We start from the raw sequence: 22,544 nt of genomic DNA, 5'->3' as shown, positions 1-22,544 counted from the left end.
AAGAACTGGTTAAGTGTCGTTGGGTGTACACTATTAAGTATCATTCTGATGGGTCTGTTGAGCGGCTCAAAGCCCGCCTAGTTGCTAAGAGGTACACCCAGACTTACGGTGTAGATTATTTTGAGACTTTCTCTCTTGTGGCTAGGCTGAATTCTGTTTGCCCTATTATTTCTCTGGCTGTGAACTTTGATTGGTCCTTATACCAATTGGACATTAAAAATGCCTTTCTTTATCGTGACCTGCTTGAAGAGGTCTATATGGAGCAACCTCCGCGGTATGTTGCTCAGAGGGAGAATAGTAGATGTGTGTGTAGGCTGCACAAGGCCATTTATGGTCTGAAACAGTCTCCCTGTGCTTGGTTTGAGAAGTTTAGTTCTGTTGACTAGTTTTGGGTTTACTCAGTGCTTCTCAGACCATTCTGTGTTTGTTTGCCGCCAAGGAGAGAGCTTGTTGGTTCTTGTGGTTTATGTTGATGACATTATCGTATCAGGAAATGATGAGAGTGGGCTCAAGGAGGTGAAGAGTTATTTACAACAGCATTTTCAAACTAAATATTTGGGTCAGCTTCACTACTTTCTTGGGATTAAGGTTATTCGAAGTAAAAAGGGAATCAACCTGTCTCAAAGAAAGTATGTGTTAGACTTCTTGACCGAAACTGGTATGCTTGCTGCCAAACCAGTAGATATTCCGATGGATCCTAATCACAATTTTGGCTCTAATGATGGCAAGGGTCTTAAGGATGTTCACTCTTACAGAAGCTTGGTTGGTAAGTTGTTATATTCATAGTTGTCAAGGCGCCGCCTAGGCGTCCAGGCGCTTTGGTTGACTTGGGCGCCTTGGTTGCCTAGGCGGACGCCTTGGTCGCCTACTTGGTGTCGCCTTGTTTTTTTACCCTCTCCAACGCCTTGGGTCGCCTAACCGCCGTGACAACTATGGTTATATTTGACAGTTACTAGGCCAGACATTTCCTATGCTGTTGGGGTTCTTAGCCAGTTTATGCAATCCCCTTGCAAGTCACATTGGGATGCAGCTATTCGGGTTCTTTGGTATTTGAAGGAATCCCCTGAAAAGGAGCTGATTTATTGGCCAAATAAACACATGGAGGTTGTTGCCTACACTGATGCAGATTGGGCAGGTTCAGCCAATGACCGTCAATCTACTAGTTACATGGCGAAACAAGAAACAGACCACGATTGCCAAATCCAATGCTGAAGCAGAGTATAGAGCCATGGCTCATACCACTACAGAAAAAGGATTAGATCTCTCCTGCTTGAGGTGTGATAACCAGGCTGCTATCTATATTGCTAGTAATCTGGTATTTCATGAGAGGATCAAGCATATAGAAGTGGATTGTCACTTTCTTCGCAGCGCCGTTTTGAAGAAACTGGTTGAGACACCATTTGTCTCTTCATTTGGTCAAGTTGCTGATGTGTTCACTAAGTTCCTTTTTGCTCGTAGTTTCAAGTCCTGTTGTAACAAGCTGAGCATGGGTGATGTATAGGCTCCAGCTTGAGGGGGAGTGTTGAAATAAGTAGTTATAGGGGCAAAAGGGTGTTTGTGTTTTTAGTTATTTGCACTTTTATTATTTCGTTTCTGTATAAGGGCATACTTGTCCTTTTCCCTCTTTGACTTTGTGATAAATATATTGGAGAAGACCTGCGGCAGATTATTCAATTCTGTCCGTAGGTCCTCTCCTCTCTTTTGGGACTTGTGTGTTTCTTCCTTCTTTTTCTTCATTCTCTGACCTGGTTACGCAGTTTTGGTTTACTGACAAAACACAAGACAAAAATCTTCAATGAAGAAGAAGAGCAGCAAAAACTTTTCATTAATATCAAAATTCGTGTACAATACCTGCCCCCTTACAACCTTATATAAAAGGCTTAAATATAGACTCCTACACAAAAAAGGAAAGGCCTAACCCAGTCCTTAACCTATTAGGTAACCTAAGCTGACTGGGAAAGCGAAATAACAAAGGAAATAGACTCAAAACATGGCCGGACTTACAGAGTCCTAATCCAGCCCAACTTACATAGTCACCTGACCACTTAACCAAATGACATGACCACTAATTACATAAAAATAAAACTAAGGAATTAAAACAGGTAATCCCGTATTCAACCAAATTACCTATATTTTAGGCCCATAAAAGTTGCCTATTACATAGAAAACCCATGGGATCAAAGGCCCAACATGTATAGAACCGAATCCTAGACTTATTCCTAAGCAAATAAGCCCAATTTGGTGATGAATCTGCATCAAGGAGGACGAGACCCTGGGTGGCGGCACCAGGATGGTTAGACATGGGAAACCTCAGCTTAGGAATGCCATCAACTCAAGCTTGGGGGGGGGGGGGGGTTAGAGATTCATTCAACTTATTGATGGAAATGTGAAAATGATCTCTGTAGTTTTGTGCATGATAAAGTGAATTCAGCACATAATATTTTGATGATGATGATGGTCATGTTAAACTTTTTAACATACTACAACTGAAGTTTGTTGTGTCAATAAAAATTGGATGTGAATTGATACACATTTAATTCTGAATTTCTGATGTCCTAGTATTCTCATGGTTGATCATAATGGTCATTTGATCCCCTGTACGTTTTCCAGTATGTCCTTATTCTCATCTCTTAATAATTTTTTGGAATAGGTGGGTTGCATAACGAGACTGGTACCACAGAAGGGTGTTCATCTTATTAGGCATGCAATATATAGGACACTGGAGCTTGGAGGGCAATTTATACTTTTGGGTTCAAGCCCTGTGTTACATATTCAAGTAATATACTTTATTTTTCCAACTTTAGTTCTCATGATTGTCTCATTAGGAATGAATGCATAATAGCAATCTTATATGCTACATTGTGAATAAATTAACAGCCCACTACAGCAAGTAAGCGACAACATTACAGCAACAGTAAATCCAATGAATATATGCTAGTATCCTACTATTAGTGCTAATTTGCCATGTGGATGGAACAATACAGCAGTACGGATTACAGAAATCAAAAGATAATATACCACATTTGAAAAGCAGAGTACTACTGGCAGTAATATGTTTCTGTGCTCAACAGCAGAGTACTATTAGCATTAATTTGCTGTGTGGAGGGAACGATACAATGATACTATTTGCACTAATCTGTTTCTACTCTCAATAACGCGGATGGAATTAAAGAACAGATTAAATGTCCCCTTCTCAATTCTCAAACTAATATATTGCATGCCATTAACAAATTGTGGGCAAAGAATCGAAATGGAAATTCAAGTTTTTTTTAAAAAAAAAAAAAAAAAAGAATAAACTGTGTTACTTGGACACGTGAACAAGTAAGATATATAGTCAAAATAGCAGTTATCCAAGAAAACAAACTGAAGAGACTCAATCAGATGACAGATTCTAAAGAAATGACTAAGATTTAAAAAAGTAAAACCACTACATTTAGAATAAGCAGTAACAGCAAATAAAGGGAAAAAATAATGCAGCAACCATCCAAAAAATGTTCCAGAAGCATTTAGAAGGCGAAGAAGAAGAAGAAGAACAGGAGAAGAAGCAGAAGAGAAAAAGAGGAAAAAAAGAAAACGAAAAAGAAAAACAGAACCTGACTACCGGCATGTCGTTAGGGGTGGTAGCTGGTAGGGTTTCAGAGGCAGAGCTGTGACTGAATGTGAACAATTTACAATGAACTTGATGAACTCGATTGGTCTTTAGTAGTTTTAATTTTTTTTTTTAAATGAAGTGCTTCTCACCTGCATGATAACATGTAGACAAATCAATTGGTTGTTAGAAATAGCGTCATTCTATATAAAAAAAAGATTGTATAAACAAAAGGTGCCCGCCCAGGAAACTAGGCAGCCCAAGCCAACACCTAGGCGATGTCTTAAGCACCAAGGCAATTGCCTTTTGTGAGTAGGGTAAGTCAAGGGGCTGCTTAGCTTCTGGAAAATGTCTGGATTCCTAGGCGTCGCCTTGACAACCATGAGTGAATGTGCGCTTCGATTAAGTTACTTTGACAAATATAATGTGATATTATTGCTGTGAAACTTCAATACCAATTCTTCTTCAATTGTCTGCTTTCATGGTCGAAACTAATGTCATTTTGCAAATGAAGATGAACATCACCTGACGATTGCATTGTTAGTAACATCATTTAGTGAGTCGATGTTTTCTCAACCCCCTGCCGGTAACCATCCCTGAGTGACCATTCTCCCTGAGGCGTGAGTCCATGGTTGGCCTCCTTGGTTCCACCCCCTCCTCCTCTCCCTCTAGACCTCCTTCCTCCTCTTCAGCTCTCCCATCCATTACCTCCCCTTCCCCTCCCTCCAGTCCGGCTGGCTTAGCCTAGAGTTCCTCTTCAAGCATGACTCCCTCCCCTCTAGAGAAGGTCATGCCCTCCACTACATTCCACCAAATTTCATCGACTCTACTAAGACTCTGTACCAAAGGAGGCTCCTTGACGAAGAAGCTTCTAAATGGAGCAATGCTTTGGTAGGCCACTTCATCAGAAGCCGCCCCCTTTTCACAGTGGTTTAAAACTCATTGTTCAAGCAATGGAGCCCTAAAGGGCTCTTGGAAACATACCTCTTGGACAACAAATCTTCATCTTCAAATTATCTGGCATAGAAGACAAGATGCGAGCATTGGACGGTGGACCTTGGCAGGTTTGTAAAAAGCCAATCTTTCTCAGGAACTGGGACCGTTACCTGGAACTTCACAAAGTCAATCTAAACCCCATCCCTCTGTGGATTGAGCTTCCTGGACTTCCACTTCACTTCTGGTGCGTGGAGGGCCTCAGCATTGTTGGTTCTGTTCTGGGGAAGCCTCTTTACTCAAATGCCCAAACAAAGAAGCAAGACCGATTAACTTATGCCAGAATTTGCATGGAGATCCCAGCAGACTCGGTTCCTCCTTCCTCCATCTCCATTGCCGATGGCTCGGGGTACACCTTCAACCAAGGCATTAAATATGAGTGGATGCCTCCCCAATGTCTGGTCTGTTGTGTCTTCGGTCATGACAACAAGCAGTGCCAACCTCAACTGGCCTCCCAAGTCATTTCCCCACCACCACCGCTAGCCCCTATCACCACCACTCTCTCTATCCCTCTGACTCCATAGCCACCGCAACCTTCCCCCACACCATCTATCCGCCGCCTCCTCCCTCCACCACTACTTACCCCCAACCAAAGCTTCCATAGGCCCACTGACCTCCAACATGATGTATGAACACACTTAGAAAGTCGGTTGGATATCCAAACCAAATGGAGAGTACACACTCTACCCAGAAGCTCCTTCCTAGTACTCAGAAAAAAAAAAAATCCACTAAAAAAACCCATAAAACTTGAAGAAACCATAGTTGTCAAGGTGTCACCTAGGCGTCTAGGCAGTTCTCTAGGGGCCTAGGCAACTGTCACCTTAGTGCAAGGCGCCTTGCACTAGTTTAATTGGCATTGGACCAGTCTCTAGTACTTTTTTATGGCAAATATCATTTAAGTAAACGAAATAATATTTGTTATTTCATTTACTTAAGATATTATTCATAAATAAGCAAATACCTCCTAATTTTTTTTTTATGGGAGCAAATACCTCCTATTTGTATATAATAAAAATAGTTAAAAAATCAAATTCCAAAAGGATAAAAAGTCAATCCCCCAACTCAAGAACAAAAACTGGATTTTTGATAGTACGTGAAATTCTGAACGTTCTAATGTTGGGGTTTATCTCAAATCTAAAAGTTCTATAAATCTTTTTTTTTTTAGGTGAATAAATAATTCATTACCAAGGAGAAAAAGAAATACAACAGTGTCACGCTCCGGTCCAGTTAATAAGGGCCAAGTGTGACTGGATGTCTCTGACATCCAACCAATCCCCAAGGATCGCAAGTGCAGTACCCTATTCACAACAGTTATCACAATATTGTAATTTAAACGCAACAGAAGCAATTTAAATAATAGAGATAATGTCAATAATAGAGAAGACTAAATGATAATGCATTTATATATAAAAACCATTGTACTAAAACTCGCGAAATTTCGGTGGAGATATCGAATATTTCGAGTATCTCGACCTGTCCGAAACGAAACGTAAGTCCAATATGAAAAATGCAATATTTCGAATATTTCGGAAATTTCTATGAAATTTCGGAAATCTCGGTAATTTCGGTCATCTCGTTTCGAAATTTCGGAAATCTCGGTCATTTTTGGCATTTTACACCCACAGAAAAATACCATATTTCGACCGAAATTTCGGTATCTCGGAAATTTCGGTCAGAAGGAAACACCGAAACGAAAAGAGATTTAGTACCATGATAAAAACTGAAGTTTGAGTTACATTGTACAATTCACACCAGTAACTCAAAACAAAAGAGGAGCAAGATCTATATAATACTAAAGTATACAAAAGTGATGTATAAAACAAAAGAGTGAGGGAGATAGCCTGAACTATCAGGCACATTCAAGAGAAGGCACAGTCATCACACGAGCACGAGATATCGTGCTCCACACACAGCGGAGCCTCAACTCCAAGAGCAGTAGGAGGATCCTGAGCGGATGTAGCTCTCACAGAAACACCGTCAGCAGTAGAGAGGCATCTGAAAAATAAGGACGTCCACAGGGGTGATCTCCACTGAGCCTAGCAAGGGAAACACACAAGCAAATGTAGATAGTCCATGATGAATGACCTAAGTCAAGTATGCTCCTAACATTGATACTAGGTCTCATGGGTAATAAGTGCTACTATAGTAAGTATGATATCCTCGGTCCTGGAAACACATAACCAGACGTCGGTCACCCGAGCAATACCATTCTACTACGGTGGGAATCCGGCAGCTCAGGCATTACACATCTGACGCTAACGAACCCCCAAATGCTAGCCCTACTGTTTATTCCCATTCCTGTAGCACTCTTCGAATATGGGGCAGTGAATGGCATTCCAGAATTATCCCTTCGATCCTACTACGGGTTATCCAACACCTCTCCCCTGCTGGTAAGGGCCGTAGCACTGGGTTCATGCCAATCCTAACCATATGCATTCTAATATGATGGCATATGCATCAATAAGAGGTAATACAGTAAAGCTGTCCCGCAACATCATCATAAATCATAATCTTTTCAAGAACAAGTAATATGTGCAAATGCAATAGGAATATATAGCCTAAATCATGCACATCTAATGCAAAGAAGTAAAAGCTAATAAAACTACATGATTAGAGTTATAAGAATGATGCATGATATGGCAGCCACAACAAAGCAGAAATTAAATATCATAAACATACCAAAATTAAAGCCAAATTCCCTTACCTAAGGTTGGATGAGTATCCAAATCAATCTAGCTTCCAAACCCACAATAACAACCTTACCAGTTGACAAGACAGTCCTAAATAGACATCAAATAGCATGTATGAAGTATAGAAGAGAAACTAGGTCAGACCCTAACAAGCCAAGGCAAGCAAAACATAGAAGGGATCAGCCGGATGCAACCTGATACAGGGGCCGGATGTCCGCCAGGGTGTCTACAACAGCATCCGGCTGCTAGTCCAGAATTGGGGTTTTTGTTTATTAGGGTTGGATCTTGCCATGTACAGACCCAATTTGAAGAAAAAGGGCTGTGAGGCAGGTTACCTAACTCATTGGGTTAAATTGAACCCAATACATGTTAAATTGAGGGATTTCTTCCATTAACTATATAATTTGTAAGTTTGGGCTGAATTTGGGTTGACATCCATTAAGGATGAGAGAAGAAGGAAGGGAAAAAAGAAACAGATCTGAATTGAGGGTAGGTACCAACCTGAATTCTTTGTGTAGAGATGTTGGTGGCAGCCTCAATTCCAATCTCCAAGTATAACTCCCAAGATCCAAGCTCTAAACTTCAAGCCCTAGCCTTTGGGCTCTTTTTCTCCTTTCTTTCCTTCTTCCTTTCCTCTTCTCCTTCCTGAATCGATTTAGTGTCTTAGTTTGGTAGGAAATGAAGAGTAAGGATGAGAAATCCTTATATAGGAAACTCAACTGAGGCATGTTTTGTTTAGGCCATATTGAATTAGTCTTGAAAAGTTATTTTCCAATCTGATTTTATAGAAGCAATTATGTAATTACCTAATTCTAAGTCATATATTTGATGTCATATGATGATAATAGGAAAGTCGGCTAGGGTAGACTATGGGAAATTGGATTCCACACTGGGGACGTGGGTCCTACAAGTGGTAATTACCATTCTGACCCTAATACATAATTTAAACAAATAAACTATATACAAACATATAAGTATAGGTTATTACTTACAATCCAGCCTAGGAAATGGAGAGTTTCGGCATGTGTGCATCCAAGCATGTTTAACACATGTAGCTCAGATGCAGGCTGCCGACAGAATCTTCAGACTTAAGAATGGCTAGTTGTGTTGGCTCCCCGGAATCCTCCATAGGTGAGTCGAGGAGTTGATCCGGATCCTCCACTGTTGCAGCCCACAGCATCGAGGCCACCATGGACACTAAACCAGAACCTGAAATCATATAAATCCGAAGTTCAAATTTATAGTGGATTTCACATTCCCCCCTCCTTATGAGAATTTCGTCCTCGAAATTGACGTACCTAGTAGATCGAATAGATAAGGGTATCTTTCTTTCATCAAATCTTTTCGCTCCCAAGATGCTTCCACTGAGGAGTGGTTACCCCATCTAACCTTAACATAGGAGATGGTACGGTTCCTCAGGTTGTGCTCCTTTCTATCAAGGATTTCTTCAGGTACCTCCTTATAAGTTAGATCAGCAATAAGTTCGGCCGGCTGCTGAGGTAGAAGATGTATCGAATCATGGATATACTATCTCAGCATGGAGACGTAAAAAACATCATGTACGCCAACAAGTGATTGGGGCAATGCAAGTTGGTAGGCCACGGGACCAACTCTAGCTAGAATCTCAAAAGGACCAATGTACCTTCGATTCAACTTCCCTCTTTTACCAAACCTCACAACACCCTTGGTTGGGGATACCTTCAGGAAAACCTTCTCTCTTTATACCGCCCTATCTTATTGATTTTCTCACATGTGTTTGTATCTATTTCTATTTATTTTGGAATCTAAATAGATTTTATATCTTTCTAATGCAATCCTATGTAACTAGTTTACATAGACATATTGATAAACTTACTACCTTAGTACCTATTAGGTTGGACAGTCTTCCCTCAAATTTTTGTTGCTGTCCTAGTTGTTACTTAACTAATTTTTTTTTTTTTTTTTAAATTTTGCAGCATTTGATCACAAATGGCTGCAGCCCAAGGCGGTGGAGGGAGAGGGAGAGGTAGAGATGGACGGGGAAGAGGTGCAGCTGCACCCGCCGCTGTATTCAATCCTAGATTCTTTCGAAATGTGGAAGAAGAAGAAAGATACGACAACTGGTCTATAGATAGGAAGGTAGAGGAAGAGCGTGATGTAATTCTAGCTGATCTTACTCCTTTCAAGGTCCAAGAGAGGTTTGAGAATTTAGGATGGTTGCCTATGCTTCAGCCAGAGAAATATTGCTACCCACACTTGGTTCAGCTCTTCTTGAGCAACCTCACCTACCAGCATGAAGGGGGGGAATTCATCATAAACTCTTATGTGAAGGATATGCCAATTACCTTCAACACTTCCTATTTGGCTGAAATATTGGGAATTTCCAATGAGGAAGAATGGAGGTACTGTACTACAAGCGCAGATGCTTCAGAGTTCCTTGCCGAAAGTGAGCAGGAGTTGTTATACTCAGTACTTAGCGATGGGAAGTTTTATGACTGGGTGAAGTCAGAGTTAGACTTGCTTCCTTCAGCTCGAGTACTGTCGAGGATTTGTGGGCATAATGTTGTCCCTAAATCAGGCCACCGCACAGAGCTCTCAATCGTGCAGATCCTTACCACCTATTGCCTCTACACAGGTTATCAGATCTGTCTGCCCTACACTATTATGCGTACTATGGCACATTTGCATGACAACCCAGGGCGTGGGAACTTGCTCTTCGGAAGACTGCTCACGAAGATCTTTCCTAGGTTTGGGGTTAACCTAAGGAATGAGGAACCATACACCAAGAAGATTGTGAGCATCAGCCGGGTTAGTTTGGTGAAGATGAGCATCAAGGTTCCACCTTTCTCACCAAAGCTTGGTCATCTTGATTGCACTGACATAGGGCAGGCTATTGATGTAGAGGAAGTTGAAGAGGAAGAGCATGTAGGAGTGCGCAAAGATCTACCCATACCTCCTCGGCTTGCAGCATCTTTTGGACATGCTGGTACTTCTTCATCTGCCGTCCCACCTATTCTAGCAGATGGCACACCTTCGGGACAACTCGTTAGCCGGTTCGAGGGCCTAGAGAGGTCTATGGCATAAGGGTTTGAGGGCATGAGGAGGGACTTCACTCAGGTTAGCAACCGTGTGCAAGAAGTGGAGACTAAGTTGGGTCAGTGGAGATCCTTCTACTCTGGGCAGGAACCACCAACATCACCACAGTAGCAGTGATGACATGCTTCTTTTAGTTTAGTTTTAACTTTTGGTTGTTTATTTGTAAGATCTTGTACTTCCCTTGAAGTTTGTGAGAAAAGTTGTAACCTATTCAGCACTCGGTGCTGAAAATTTTGTAATTAACAACTTGGTTATATATATAAAGCTTTTATCTTTTATTTCACTTTTCATTGTGTTTTACAGTCAGATTTTTATCTTAAATAGTAGCTTTTAGTTGAAGTTTTTATTTCACCCTAAACTGGACTCACCTTCAGATCAATGAGTCCAGGAGCTGCTATACTGTGAATTTGATTGCAAATAGGAGTAGAGCATGATTGCTCTGATACCACTTAAATGTCACACCCCGGCCTGGTTAATAAGGGCCAAGTGTGACTGGATGTCTCTGACATCCAACCAATGTCCAAGGATCGCAGGTATAGTACCCTATTCACAACAGTTATCACAATATAGTAATTTAAACGCAGTGGAAGCAATTTAAATAATAGAGATAATGTCAATAATAGAGAAGACTAAGTGATAATGCATTTATGTATAAAAACTGAAGTTTGAGTTACATTGTACAGTTCACACCAGTAACTCAAAACAAAAGGGGAGCAAGATATATATAATACTAAAGTATACAAAAGTGATGTATAAAATAAAAGAGTGGGGGAGATAGCCTGAACTGTCAGGCACATTCAAGAGAAGGCATAGTCGTCACACGAGCACGAGACATCGTGCTCCACATACAGCGGAGCCTCAACTCCAGGAGCAGTAGGAGGATCCTAAGCGGATGTAGCTCCCACAAAAACACCGTCAGCAATAGAAGAGGTATCTAAAATATAAGAACGTCCACAGAGGTGAGCTCCACTGAGCCCAGGAAGGAAAACACAAGCAAATGCAGATAGTCCATGATGAATAATCTAAGTTAAGTATGCTCCTAACATTGATACTAGGTCTCATGAGGTATAAGTGCTACTATAGTAGGTATGATATCCTTGGTCTCGGAAACACATAACCAGATGTCGGTCACCCAAGCGACACCATTCTACTACGGTGGGAACCCGACAGCTCAGGCATTACACATCTGACACTAACGAACCCCCAAATGCTAACCTTACTGTTATTCCCATTCCTGTAGTACTCTGGATATGGGACAGTGCATGGCATTCCGGAATCATCCTTTCGAACCTACCACGGGTTATCCAACACCTCTCCCCTGTTGGTAAGGGTCGTAGCAATGGGTTCATGCCAATCCTAACCATATGCATTCTAATATGATGGCATATGCATCAATAAGAGGTAATACAGTAAAGCTGTCCAGCAACATCATCATAAATCATAATATTTTCAAGAACAAGTAATATGTGCAAATGCAATATGAATATGTAACCTAAATCATACACATCTAATGCAAAGAAGTAAAAGCTAATAAAACTACATGATTAGAGTTATAAGAATGATGCATGATATGGCAGCCACAACAAAACAGAAATTAAATATCATACACATACCAAAATTAAAGCCAAATTCCCTTACCTAAGGTTGGATGAGTATCCAAATCAATCTAGCTTCCAAACCCACAATGACAACCTTACCAGTTGATAAGACAGTCCTAAATAGGCATCAAATAGCATGTATTAAGTATAGAAGAGAAACTAGGTCAGACCCTAACAAGCCAAGGCAAGCAAAACATACCAGGGAGCAGCCGGATGCAACCTGATACAGGGGCCAGACTTCCGCTAGGGTGTCTGCAACAGCATCCGGTTACTAATCCAGAATTGGGGTTTTTGTTTATTACGGTTGGATCTTGCCATGCACAGCCCCAATTTGAAGAAAAAGGGCTGTGAGGCAGATTTCCTAACTAATTGACTTAAATTGGACCCAATACTTGTTAAATTGAGGGATTTCTTCCATTAACTATCTAATTTCTAAGTTTGGGCTGTATTTGGGTTGACATCCATTAAGGATGAGAGAAGAAGGAAGGGAAAAAAGAAACAGATCTGAATTGAGGGTAGGTTTCTTTTTGTAGAGATGTTGGTGGCAGCCTCAATTCCAATCTCCAAGTATAACTCCCAAGATCCAAGCTCTAAACTTCAAGCCGTAGCCTTTAGGTTCTTTTTCTCCTTTGTTTCCTTCTTTCTTCTTTCCTCTTCTCCTTGCTGAATCGATTTAGTGTTTTAGTTTGGTAGGAAATGAAGAGTAAGGATGAGAAATCCTTACATAGGAAATCCCAACTAAGGCATGTTTGGTTTAGGCCATATTGAATTAGTCTTGAAAAATGATTTTCCAATCTGATTTCATAGAAGCAATTATGTAATTACCTAATTCTAAGTCATATATTTGATGTCATATGATAATAATAGGAAAGGCAGTTAGGGTAGACTATGGGAAATTGGATTCCACATTGAGGACATGGGTCCCACATGTGGTAATTACCATTCTTCCTATAATACATAATTTAAACAAATAAACATATAAGAATAGGTTATTACTTACAACCCAGCCTAGGAAATAGAGAGTTTCTGCATGTGTGCATCCAAGCATGTTTGACACATGTAGCTCAGATGCAGGCAGCCAGCAGAATCTTCAGACTCAAGAATGGCTAGTTGTGTTGGCTCCCCAGAATCCTCCATAGGTGAGTCGAGGAGTTGATCTGGATCGTCCACTGATGCAGCCCACAACATTGAGGCAACCATGGATACTGAACCAGAACTTTAAATCACACAAGTGTGAAGTTCAAATTTATAGTGGATTTTACAAACAGCCTCCTAAAGGGGGAAAAGAAGAAGAAACCAAGAAATATACATAAAGCCTTAGCCTCAAATAGAGGAGGCCAAGGCTTGGAGGGAGACCGAGGGAAGACCCCAGGAGACAACAATGAGCCTGTTCCTTTGGGTGTCAATACATATGGAGGGAATAGCCGCCAACAGCTTAGCTTTAATTTCAAAAGAAATGGAATCCCAAATCTGTTGGAGAGGCCGGGAGTTGGTAGTCCATTTTTTGATATTTCGTTCCATCCAAATGTGATTGATGATGGCACAAAAAGCCAACTTGCCAACCGTGTCACAAATAGAAGATCCTCTAAAGTCATGTCCATAGTTGTCACGGCGGTTAGGCGACCCAAGGCGGTGGAGAGGGCTAAAGTTCAAGGCGACACCAACTAGGCGACCAAGGCGCCCACCTAGGTGACCAAGGCGCCCAAGTCAACCAAGGCGCCTGGACGCCTTGACAACTATGGTCATGTCAACCCAAATCCACTCTCTATTAAAGGGAAGAATCCTTTGACTCCTAGGCCAACATTTGGTTAAGATGCCTTTCCAAATGGAGGAGGATAGAGGACAAGCAAAAAATAGATGATCAATATCTTCTTCACTATTCCAGCAAAGGCAGCACATGGGAGAGATAGTAATCTGGCGATGGCGAAGAAAGGACTGCGTTGGAAGGCAGTTAGAAAAAGCTCGCCAGACTGTGAAGCAACAGTAGGGAATGTGATGCTTGAACCAAAGTAGCTTCCTCCAAGGAACCAAGGGGTCTCTAGAGTGGGCGGGTGAAGTCCCAAGCAGCTTTAGCTGTAAAGGAGCCTGATGAATTCGCCATCCAAATTACACAATCACCTCTCCTAGCGGGGCTTCTAGGGATAAAAGGCAAGTCATTCCAAATGTTATTAAGCACCGGGTGGAGAGAGAGCGGAGGAGCCCAACCAACAGTATCTAAGATATCAGCTACCTTCGAATGTCTGTTAAGACCAGAACTATAAATAGTTCTAGAACTGACCAAATGGAGAAGAATCCCCATGGGATGCCAATAGTCCAGCCAGAGGGAAGTAGAGTTACCATCTCCAATGCGAGAGTGAATAGCTCCATAATCTTAATATGGTCAAACATTTCTAAAAACCCAAAGTGCAGTAAAATATTCATTTGTTTTGATATCTAAAAAAATATTTTTCATACAAAGCGATTTTGACAGCATTTGCGCACACCAAATAAGATCTGACCGGAACATAACTCCTTCAATATAAATCAGATTTAACCAATCTTGGATTTGCTGGAAAGTTGGTTTTGTGTTTTACCTAATACAAGTCCAACTTCTTAGAGAACAAGAACATTTCTCTAAATTGAGAGCAGTTTAATTACTTATTGATAAGATTATATTTTCTAAGAACATTATAAACCAAGAGTATGTTTTGATTGTTTGAAACTTCCAATAGTTTGCTTCTTCAGTTCTGCTGTCTTCTAGTTCTATGTTGATTTTTGATGACTTTATGTGGCTTAATATTGATTTTTGATTACTTGATGTGACAATTTTTATTTTTGATGACTTGATGATTATGTTGATTTTTGATGATATAAGGTACATATTGTAGCATACTAAATAATGTTTGAAAAGAGGGGAAGTAAAAAATAACCCTTGAACGCCTTGGTTGCCTAGGCGTTCCACCGCCTTAGGTCGCCATGCGGCCTTGACAACTATGGAAGAAACCGAAATCAAATACACCTTTCAAGGTGGAGCTTCATCCCATGGAAACTCAGAAGACCCAAATAATGCAACTCACCAACACACACCAACCGGAAGCATCATACATAGCATTTCAGATCAAGGAAAGGGCAAAAACACAAAGCTGGTGGTACCTGTCGGTCCATGAAAAAATTAGTTGTGCTCCAACAACTCCTACATTCGACAACCAAGGTTATGGGGGGTTGAAAAGGGACTCAGGTGATTCTAACAAGAGAGAGAGCTTCTATTGGTGCTTCTGTAGTCTTCATCAAAGGCTAATATCATGATATCTTTAAAGTTTTCACATGGCAGCCTTTTCCTTGAAAACCCTTTGTAACGTAGGGTTCCAGAGAGAGAAAGTAAAGAGAGAACTTGTAGCGTGACTCTCAATCCATAACCGGAGGCTATGATACCAAATTGAAACTTAACATAGTTGAAGAGGATAAGAGAAGAAGAAAAAGAAGAGAGAGAGAGAAGGTTGGTGGTAATAATTTGGGGAGAGAAATGATCCCTCTCCCCTATTTTCATTCACTTGCTAATATTGTATGGGAAATTACAATATACCCCCATGCTAACATACGATAGCCTAGGGAGGTAGATGGGACAAAGCACAATACAAGAAAATAAGGAAATAACAAAATACGTAAAAGTGCCCTAATTACATAAGCTCTAACAGTATAGAGTGCTCCTCACTTGGCAATAAAGCAATTATGGGTCTTAGCAGGCATACAAGTTCTTGGAGAGGATTGGGATTTTTTCCTGGGTCTGTGTTTGTGACAATACCTTGGTAATACCCTACAAATAGGTGGATCTTGTACACCTATTAGACTTGATCACTGTATGAAATCTGTAAAGGTAGCAATCAGTCTGATTGTATGATTCTTGAGGGCTGAGGAAATGCAAAAATCTTGGGTAAAGCTATGCTAACTGCTCTTACTTAGTATTTTAATGTATCTTTTAGTGCCTCGTGAAAGATGGAATCTTCCTAAAACTATTAGACCAACTGGGCCACAGAATTTAACATAAATGGGAAAAGCTTTTCTCTGCAAGATGTCAAGATTTTTAATACAAATTTTCTTATCCATTATAGAGGATGATGTGGCAGATCCAAATCATCCTTCAGATAGGTGTAACTTTGGGTATGTTTATGTGTAACTGCTCTATACATCAGTCCTACATCTAACAACATATTCAGCAATTCTAGCCATAAAAGCTTCAAAATTTTACCAGGAATGAAGCTTTTCTTTTGTCACTGGCTGAAGTGCCATGGGGCTAAAATTTTCCACATGAATAGGGATATATAATAGACATGTGTAAGCCTTTTGGGATGCTGACTCAGCTTCCACTTTTAAACTGTGAGGTCAAGTAATTGAGTAAGGTCATGACTCAAATTGGGTACAGATTCACTGAAATGGGTAGGATAAGCAGTTTATATGCTTTATGTAAATGAAATCAGATCAGTCTTTCTTAGGGTCGAATCAGTTGATGAGAACTTCAACTACTTTCTAGATTCAATCGGGCATCCTTCCAAATGAATGGGATTTTGGAGTTGTTAAGACAATCTTGTCAATAATGTTTCTAGTCCGACCTATTTAAATGAATCTGATGATTTAAGTTTGCAGAAAGACAAAACACCTAGCTTTCCAGTGTGTCTCTGCTACCTTTTTAGCCAGTGGCAGTATGGTAGTAGCACCTATATTGATGTTGGATTCATCAAATTATCCAAATCTAGTGAAGAGTAGTCATTTTCTATACTTATTTATCTCATGTTGTTAAATTATATCTTAATAAGATGTTATCCGCTTTCTATGTTGATGGATGTCTTGGCTAGCCATTTTTGCCTGATGTTAATTATCTTCTTTTGTAGAGGGAATTTGAGAGTATTGCGAACCATTTTCAAAATCATCCTCATGCTCGTTTGATACTGAAATATGATGAGGCTTTATCACATGCCATTTATGCAGCATCGGACATGTTCATCATCCCATCAATCTTTGAGCCATGTGGGCTCACACAGGTATGATCCTCGAACTCTTACTTGAACTGTGCAGTGATGTTAAGGCATATGTCGCTGTAGACTACCTAGAATGCCTCTTGGGATGACATCCCTTTTGGTTGTGAAGATGTATCGAAGTAATGGGATGGGTGGTCTGTTACTGAATCAAAGACAATACCTAACAGTAATTAGAAAACAGATCCAAGAAAAACCCCAAGGGGATAGCTCAGTTGGCAAGGACCAACACCTCACCAAGGTTTAAAGTATCAGTATCGGGTATCATATTGGAAAGGTGATTTTAAGAGATGTATCAGATCGTATCGTGTCAGAGAGATGCAAGATACACTAAAGATATGTTTAGAAATGGTCAAGAAAGTATGGAAATGTTAAGGATATATGCAAAATACAGTTCGAAGCATAAAACACTATCAATAAGTAACATGTAAAATATATTATGTATAAAAAGGAGAACAAAGTACGACGAGTCAAGTCCATTCACTTGATTATGTATGAAGGATGAGGTTTCTTACATGTACTAATACCATTTTTTTAAGGTTTCATTTCAGTACCTTAAAGATACAATATGTATCAGTTAGACCATATGGTAGGATACTTAAAACCTTGCACCTCACAATTAAGAGGGCATGAATTCAACTCTCAAAGAGAAGCGGATCTACAAGAGAAGAAAAAGAAGAAAATAGGGGAGAAAACAGAACCAGATTGTTAAGGCTTGGAATACCCTAGTAGATCACAAGACCCTAATATTTACAAGATTTAAAATTTTCATAATTACAAGTATCCCCCAAGTAATGACTAATTACAATAAGTCCCTGACTATCAAATATATTTGCAAATACCCTTTAGTACAACGTACTATACTTTTCAAGCTGGAGCATAAATATCATCCACACCCATCTTGGAACAACATTAGAGAACAGAGCTCTTGAATAAAGTTTTGTAGTAAACGTATCACTAAGTTGGTTTGTAGAACTGACAAATGGAGTAGATATAATTAATCTATCACATCAAAATATCTCTCACTCAACTTCAATTTGTTTGTCCTCATGAAAAATTGGATTACTAGTGTTGTAATATGGGTTCAAGGGTAAAATTATCATAGGGGTAATATTTTCCTTGTACGTATTCCAAAATGTTCCTTCTTATATTATAAATAAAGAATGTCTGTAGTCACACTAACTAAGCCAGTATTCATGGATTTCAACATGGCATCAGAGCCAAAATTCATCCAAGAATATGGGACATAATTTTTCTCTCTCTCTCTTTCGTGATCTCGCCCTAGCAGCACCACCGCCCCCCACCACTCAACTTCCACCAGCCTCCACCTCCCTTTCCGCCAGCCCTCCACTACCCTTCCGCCTCCCTTCTGGTCTCCCGCGACCCTCTCGCCCTTCGTCTCTTTCTTACGGGAGCCCTCGTCACCTTTGCCGCCTTCTCTTTTCCACCCTTGGTGGTGAGTTGACTCCCACCAAGGGCTGTTTGTGTCTCTCTATGCATTCAAATTTTTTTTGGAGTATTTTTTTCTCTATTCTTGAGAGTTTATTTTCACCAGCTACCGTGCCTGACCACTCCGAGATTATATCAACTTCCTCTAGCCCTGGTGGCACGTCGCAACATGATTTTCTTCCCTTTCTAGCCAGCTCCATTAAATTTGTAGAATTCCGTGAATACTGGCTCGAGTCAGAGCGACTACAGCCATCTTTATTTATATAAAGAGAAGAACATTCTGGAATGAGTACAAGAACAAAAATACCCTTAGGACAATTCTACCCTTGAACCCATATTACAACACTCCCCCTCAAGTTGGTGCATACATATCAAACATGCCCAACTTGCTAACTATAGGAAAAAATAACTTATTACTGATTCCTTTGGTAAGGATATCAGCCAGCTGTTCACTAGACTGGATAAACGGAATACAAATTATTCCCTGTTCCAATTTCTCTTCGATGAAGTGCAGGTCAATCTCAACATGTTTGGTACAATCATGTTGGACCGTGATGTGAGCAATGCTGATTGCTGACTTGCTGTCACAGTAGAGCCGCATTGGAAGATCAACATTCATCCCCAAATCTTGAAGAAGCCCCTTAAACCAGATAAGTTCACAAATACCCTGTCATAACTCGAAATTCAGCTTCAGCACTAGATCGAGCTACAACAGCTTGTTTTTTGCTTCTCCAAGTAGTTAGGTTCCCTCCAGCTAGTCCAATCTGCATCAGTGTATGCTTATATCCGGAGATGGTTATGCGGAGAATACAAGACTCCCTTTCCAGGACAGTACTTGAGGTAACAGAGTATTCTATATGTTGATTCAAAGTGAGAAGAGTGAGGATCATGCATATATTGACTGACAACACTCACAGCAAATGTGATATTTGGTCGGGTATGTGAGAGGTATATCAGTTGGCCAACTAACCTCTGATGGCTACCCTTGTCCCCTGGGTCACCTTCCTTACTCTTCAAATGTGTGTTGGGCCCAAAAGGGGTATCTGCTGGTTTACACCCAAGCATCCCTGTTTCACTCAATAAATCTAGGGTATATTTTCTTAGGAAAGACATATGCCCTTAGCTGAATAGGCAACCTAAATCCCTAAGAAATACCTTAATCACCCAAGTCTTTAACTTCAAATTCAGTGCCCAAATAAGTCTTCAGCTTCTGGATTTCCTGCACATCATTGCCCGTGATCACTATGTCATCAACATAGACAATCAAAATTGTCATTTGTTGTCCCATCCTTTTAACAAACAATGTATGGTCAACATTGCTCTGTTTATACCCATAAGCGACCATAGCCTTAAGGAATCGGCCATACCAAGTCCTTGATGACTGCTTCAGACTATACAAAGCCTTGTTCAACTTACACACCTTTCCCTGAGTCTCTGAAGAGGTAAAACCACGAGGTACCCCTCAACTAATGACTAATTACACATAAGTCCCTGAACCATTGACTATAATTATAGATACCCCCTGCGGTAGTACAATGTACTTTACTTCTTAACATGGTCCATCACCTCTTTGTGCATGCGTGTATTTCAAGACACAAATTGCTTTTTGCTGCAAAAATATTTTCTCATTTGCTCCATCCTAATTCTTTACAGATGATAGCAATGAGGTATGGTTCGGTACCCATTGTAAGAAAAACAGGAGGTTTAAATGACAGGTGTGTCATTCACTGCTTGACTCTGATCTATGTTTTAGATTGTTCTCTTATGGAGATTTTTTACTATTAACATTTCCATCAAAAAAAAAATCTTTCTGTAGTGTTTTCGACCTTGATGACGATGCAGTTCCACTACAGATTCGCAATGGGTTTACATTTTTGACACCTGATGAGCAGGTAGTGGTGACTATGACACAGTTCTATATCATTTTCTTTTCTAGTACCAAGTTTCTCATCTATTTAAGGCTGCCCTCTAAGCCTTATGGAATGACATGATTTGATTTGGGTTTTGCAAGATAACATCACCTAAAAAGGAGTTATCACCTGGATGTTAGTAAAACATAGAAATGAATTCCTTCAGATATTAAACTGACAACCACATTCCTATTTTTATCAACATTCAGGCATTAACTTGAGGTGAATTTATTTAGGATACTTTGAAATGCTACTTGAAACCAAAATCAAATATTTCATTTGCACTCCTTTCCTTACATTCTGTCAAAAGGATTTTCTTTCGACCCACAATTCTGATATGTACTGGTTTTGAACTCTCAAAGGGAGTAAATGGTGCTTTGGAGCATGCATTTGACTACTATATGAAGAATGGTGAGAGTTGGAAGCAGCTTGTTCAGAAGAACATGAAAACAGATTTCAGTTGGGATCTGTCAGCCTCACAGTACGAAGAACTTTATGAAAAGTCTATCACCAGGGCGAGGGCAAGGACCGCACACACCTGAGCCATGATTGAGCATGTGTACTTGTGCTTATCATTCAGTAGATAGCCAGACTAAGCTGGTGCAATCTTCCCAATTCTCACTCACCTTTCTAACTGATGGGAAGTTGGTTTAGGTGTGAAGCTGCCAGAGCTTTTCTTGCCTTCACAACTGTGATTCAGAATTCAGATGATTTGTTAGTGAATATAATTACTGCTGGAGAGTGAATGTTTCTGAAATCTGTAATTTTAATTGTATAGGTACACTTGGGTTGATTTTCCCCGTGCCTTCCCAGTTGTACATGTATTTCAGTCAGTCATGTAATTCTTTTGTTCATTGATGAACAGATCTATTGCATAAGCATATGGGTAATTTTATGTACAATAATACCGAAGAGAGACGAGCTTTGTATTCGTTATACTTTTCCACTGTGCTACAAGATTTTGAACAATGTAAAAAAGATACGACATTTGGCTATAATATTAAAATTGATGTTCTATTTGAGCATCCTCTTTCTAAGGATTGAGTAATTGCAGGATTTCTCTCAAAATGCAGGTTATTTGAATTTATCTTTGATACTGATTCTAGTCGAAAAAGATCACAACTTGGCTCTTAAATGTTTTACTATGTTGATGGTCAGTTTTCCCTTACATTTACTTATCAGTTAATGTTGAACAAAAAAAATTTATCAGTTAAATTGTTTTTGTTTATGATTATTCTCTATTATCCGAACAGTAGAGACATAAAGGAGAAAAGTTTATGACTAGTAAATAGTATAGTAAAAAAGGGGCATTCGAATGGTTATGATGTTCAATATGAAAATGGGAGTTGACTGTAATTATTTCACATTTTGGATGAGGATGTTTAGGGTCATCAATGCCATTTCTAGATGTTTAATTATATTGTAGACTTCCGTTGTAGCATTTATGATTACGATTTTAGTTTATGCATTGTAGTATGTATGAAATGGAAGACCAATCGTTATCACACGACGGCTTGTGAGAGCCTGCACCCATTTTTTTAGTTAAATATTTGTTTTTTATACTAAATATTAATTTTTTATTAATTAATTATTAATATTTTATTTAATTGATTACTATCGCTTTATTTAAAAATATAAGCATAATATTTAACGAAAAAAAGTATTTTATTTAATAAAATATCAGATTTTATTTTGTTAACTATTAGTGTTTTATTTAATTAAATATTAGTGTTTTATTTTAATTAAATATTAGTTTTTTATTTTTAATAAAATATTAATATAAAAATATTGCTTCTAGGTTGAATAATGATACTTAAATGTACTATGGAATCAGCCAATCAAGTGGTCCATGTGTGAGTTCACCTCTTAAGGTGAACTCAAGAATGAAGCAACTATAATACAAAGAGTGGAATAAGGTAGATCTCTTAATTATGTGGAATTACACAACCAAACAATTTTAATAATTGAGAATCACAATTCTACAAAATTACCATCTGTGGATTTACGTAACCAAACACACCTTAAGGTTGTTGGGTATGAATTGCTTGTATTGAATCGGTTAGAATTGAGATCAGTCACGGCCGATTCACCATTCTGATTCCCCATTCTTGAACCTTGGTTTGCCCCAATTTGACTTGTATCAAGAGATCAATAAAGAAAATAATCACTTGAACATAACGTTGCAACAAGGTCGGGTTGGGCCGGGATTTTTAAACCCCCCCCCCCAACCC

General features: G+C 39.6%; 1 protein-coding gene across 1 annotated transcript in view; it reads left to right on the top strand.

Annotated features, from left to right (window-relative positions):
* The window catches only part of LOC122638556 (probable starch synthase 4, chloroplastic/amyloplastic), a 40,032-nt gene extending 18,841 nt beyond the window's left edge, over window positions 1-21,191 (top strand). The window contains exons 2-6 of the mRNA XM_043831401.1: window positions 2,651-2,776; window positions 16,811-16,960; window positions 20,057-20,118; window positions 20,220-20,295; window positions 20,676-21,191. Coding sequence (XP_043687336.1) covers window positions 2,651-2,776; window positions 16,811-16,960; window positions 20,057-20,118; window positions 20,220-20,295; window positions 20,676-20,855 — 594 coding nt within the window. The 3' untranslated portion in view covers window positions 20,856-21,191. The remainder of the gene's footprint in view (window positions 1-2,650; window positions 2,777-16,810; window positions 16,961-20,056; window positions 20,119-20,219; window positions 20,296-20,675) is intronic.
* The last annotated feature ends 1,353 nt before the right edge of the window (window positions 21,192-22,544 follow it).

The sequence above is a fragment of the Telopea speciosissima genome, chromosome 9 (assembly GCF_018873765.1).
Source record: "Telopea speciosissima isolate NSW1024214 ecotype Mountain lineage chromosome 9, Tspe_v1, whole genome shotgun sequence".
In the NCBI taxonomy this organism is placed as follows: domain Eukaryota; kingdom Viridiplantae; phylum Streptophyta; class Magnoliopsida; order Proteales; family Proteaceae; genus Telopea; species Telopea speciosissima.
Note: the sequence above shows the minus strand (reverse complement) of the source record. Positions and strands in the feature narration are given on the sequence as shown.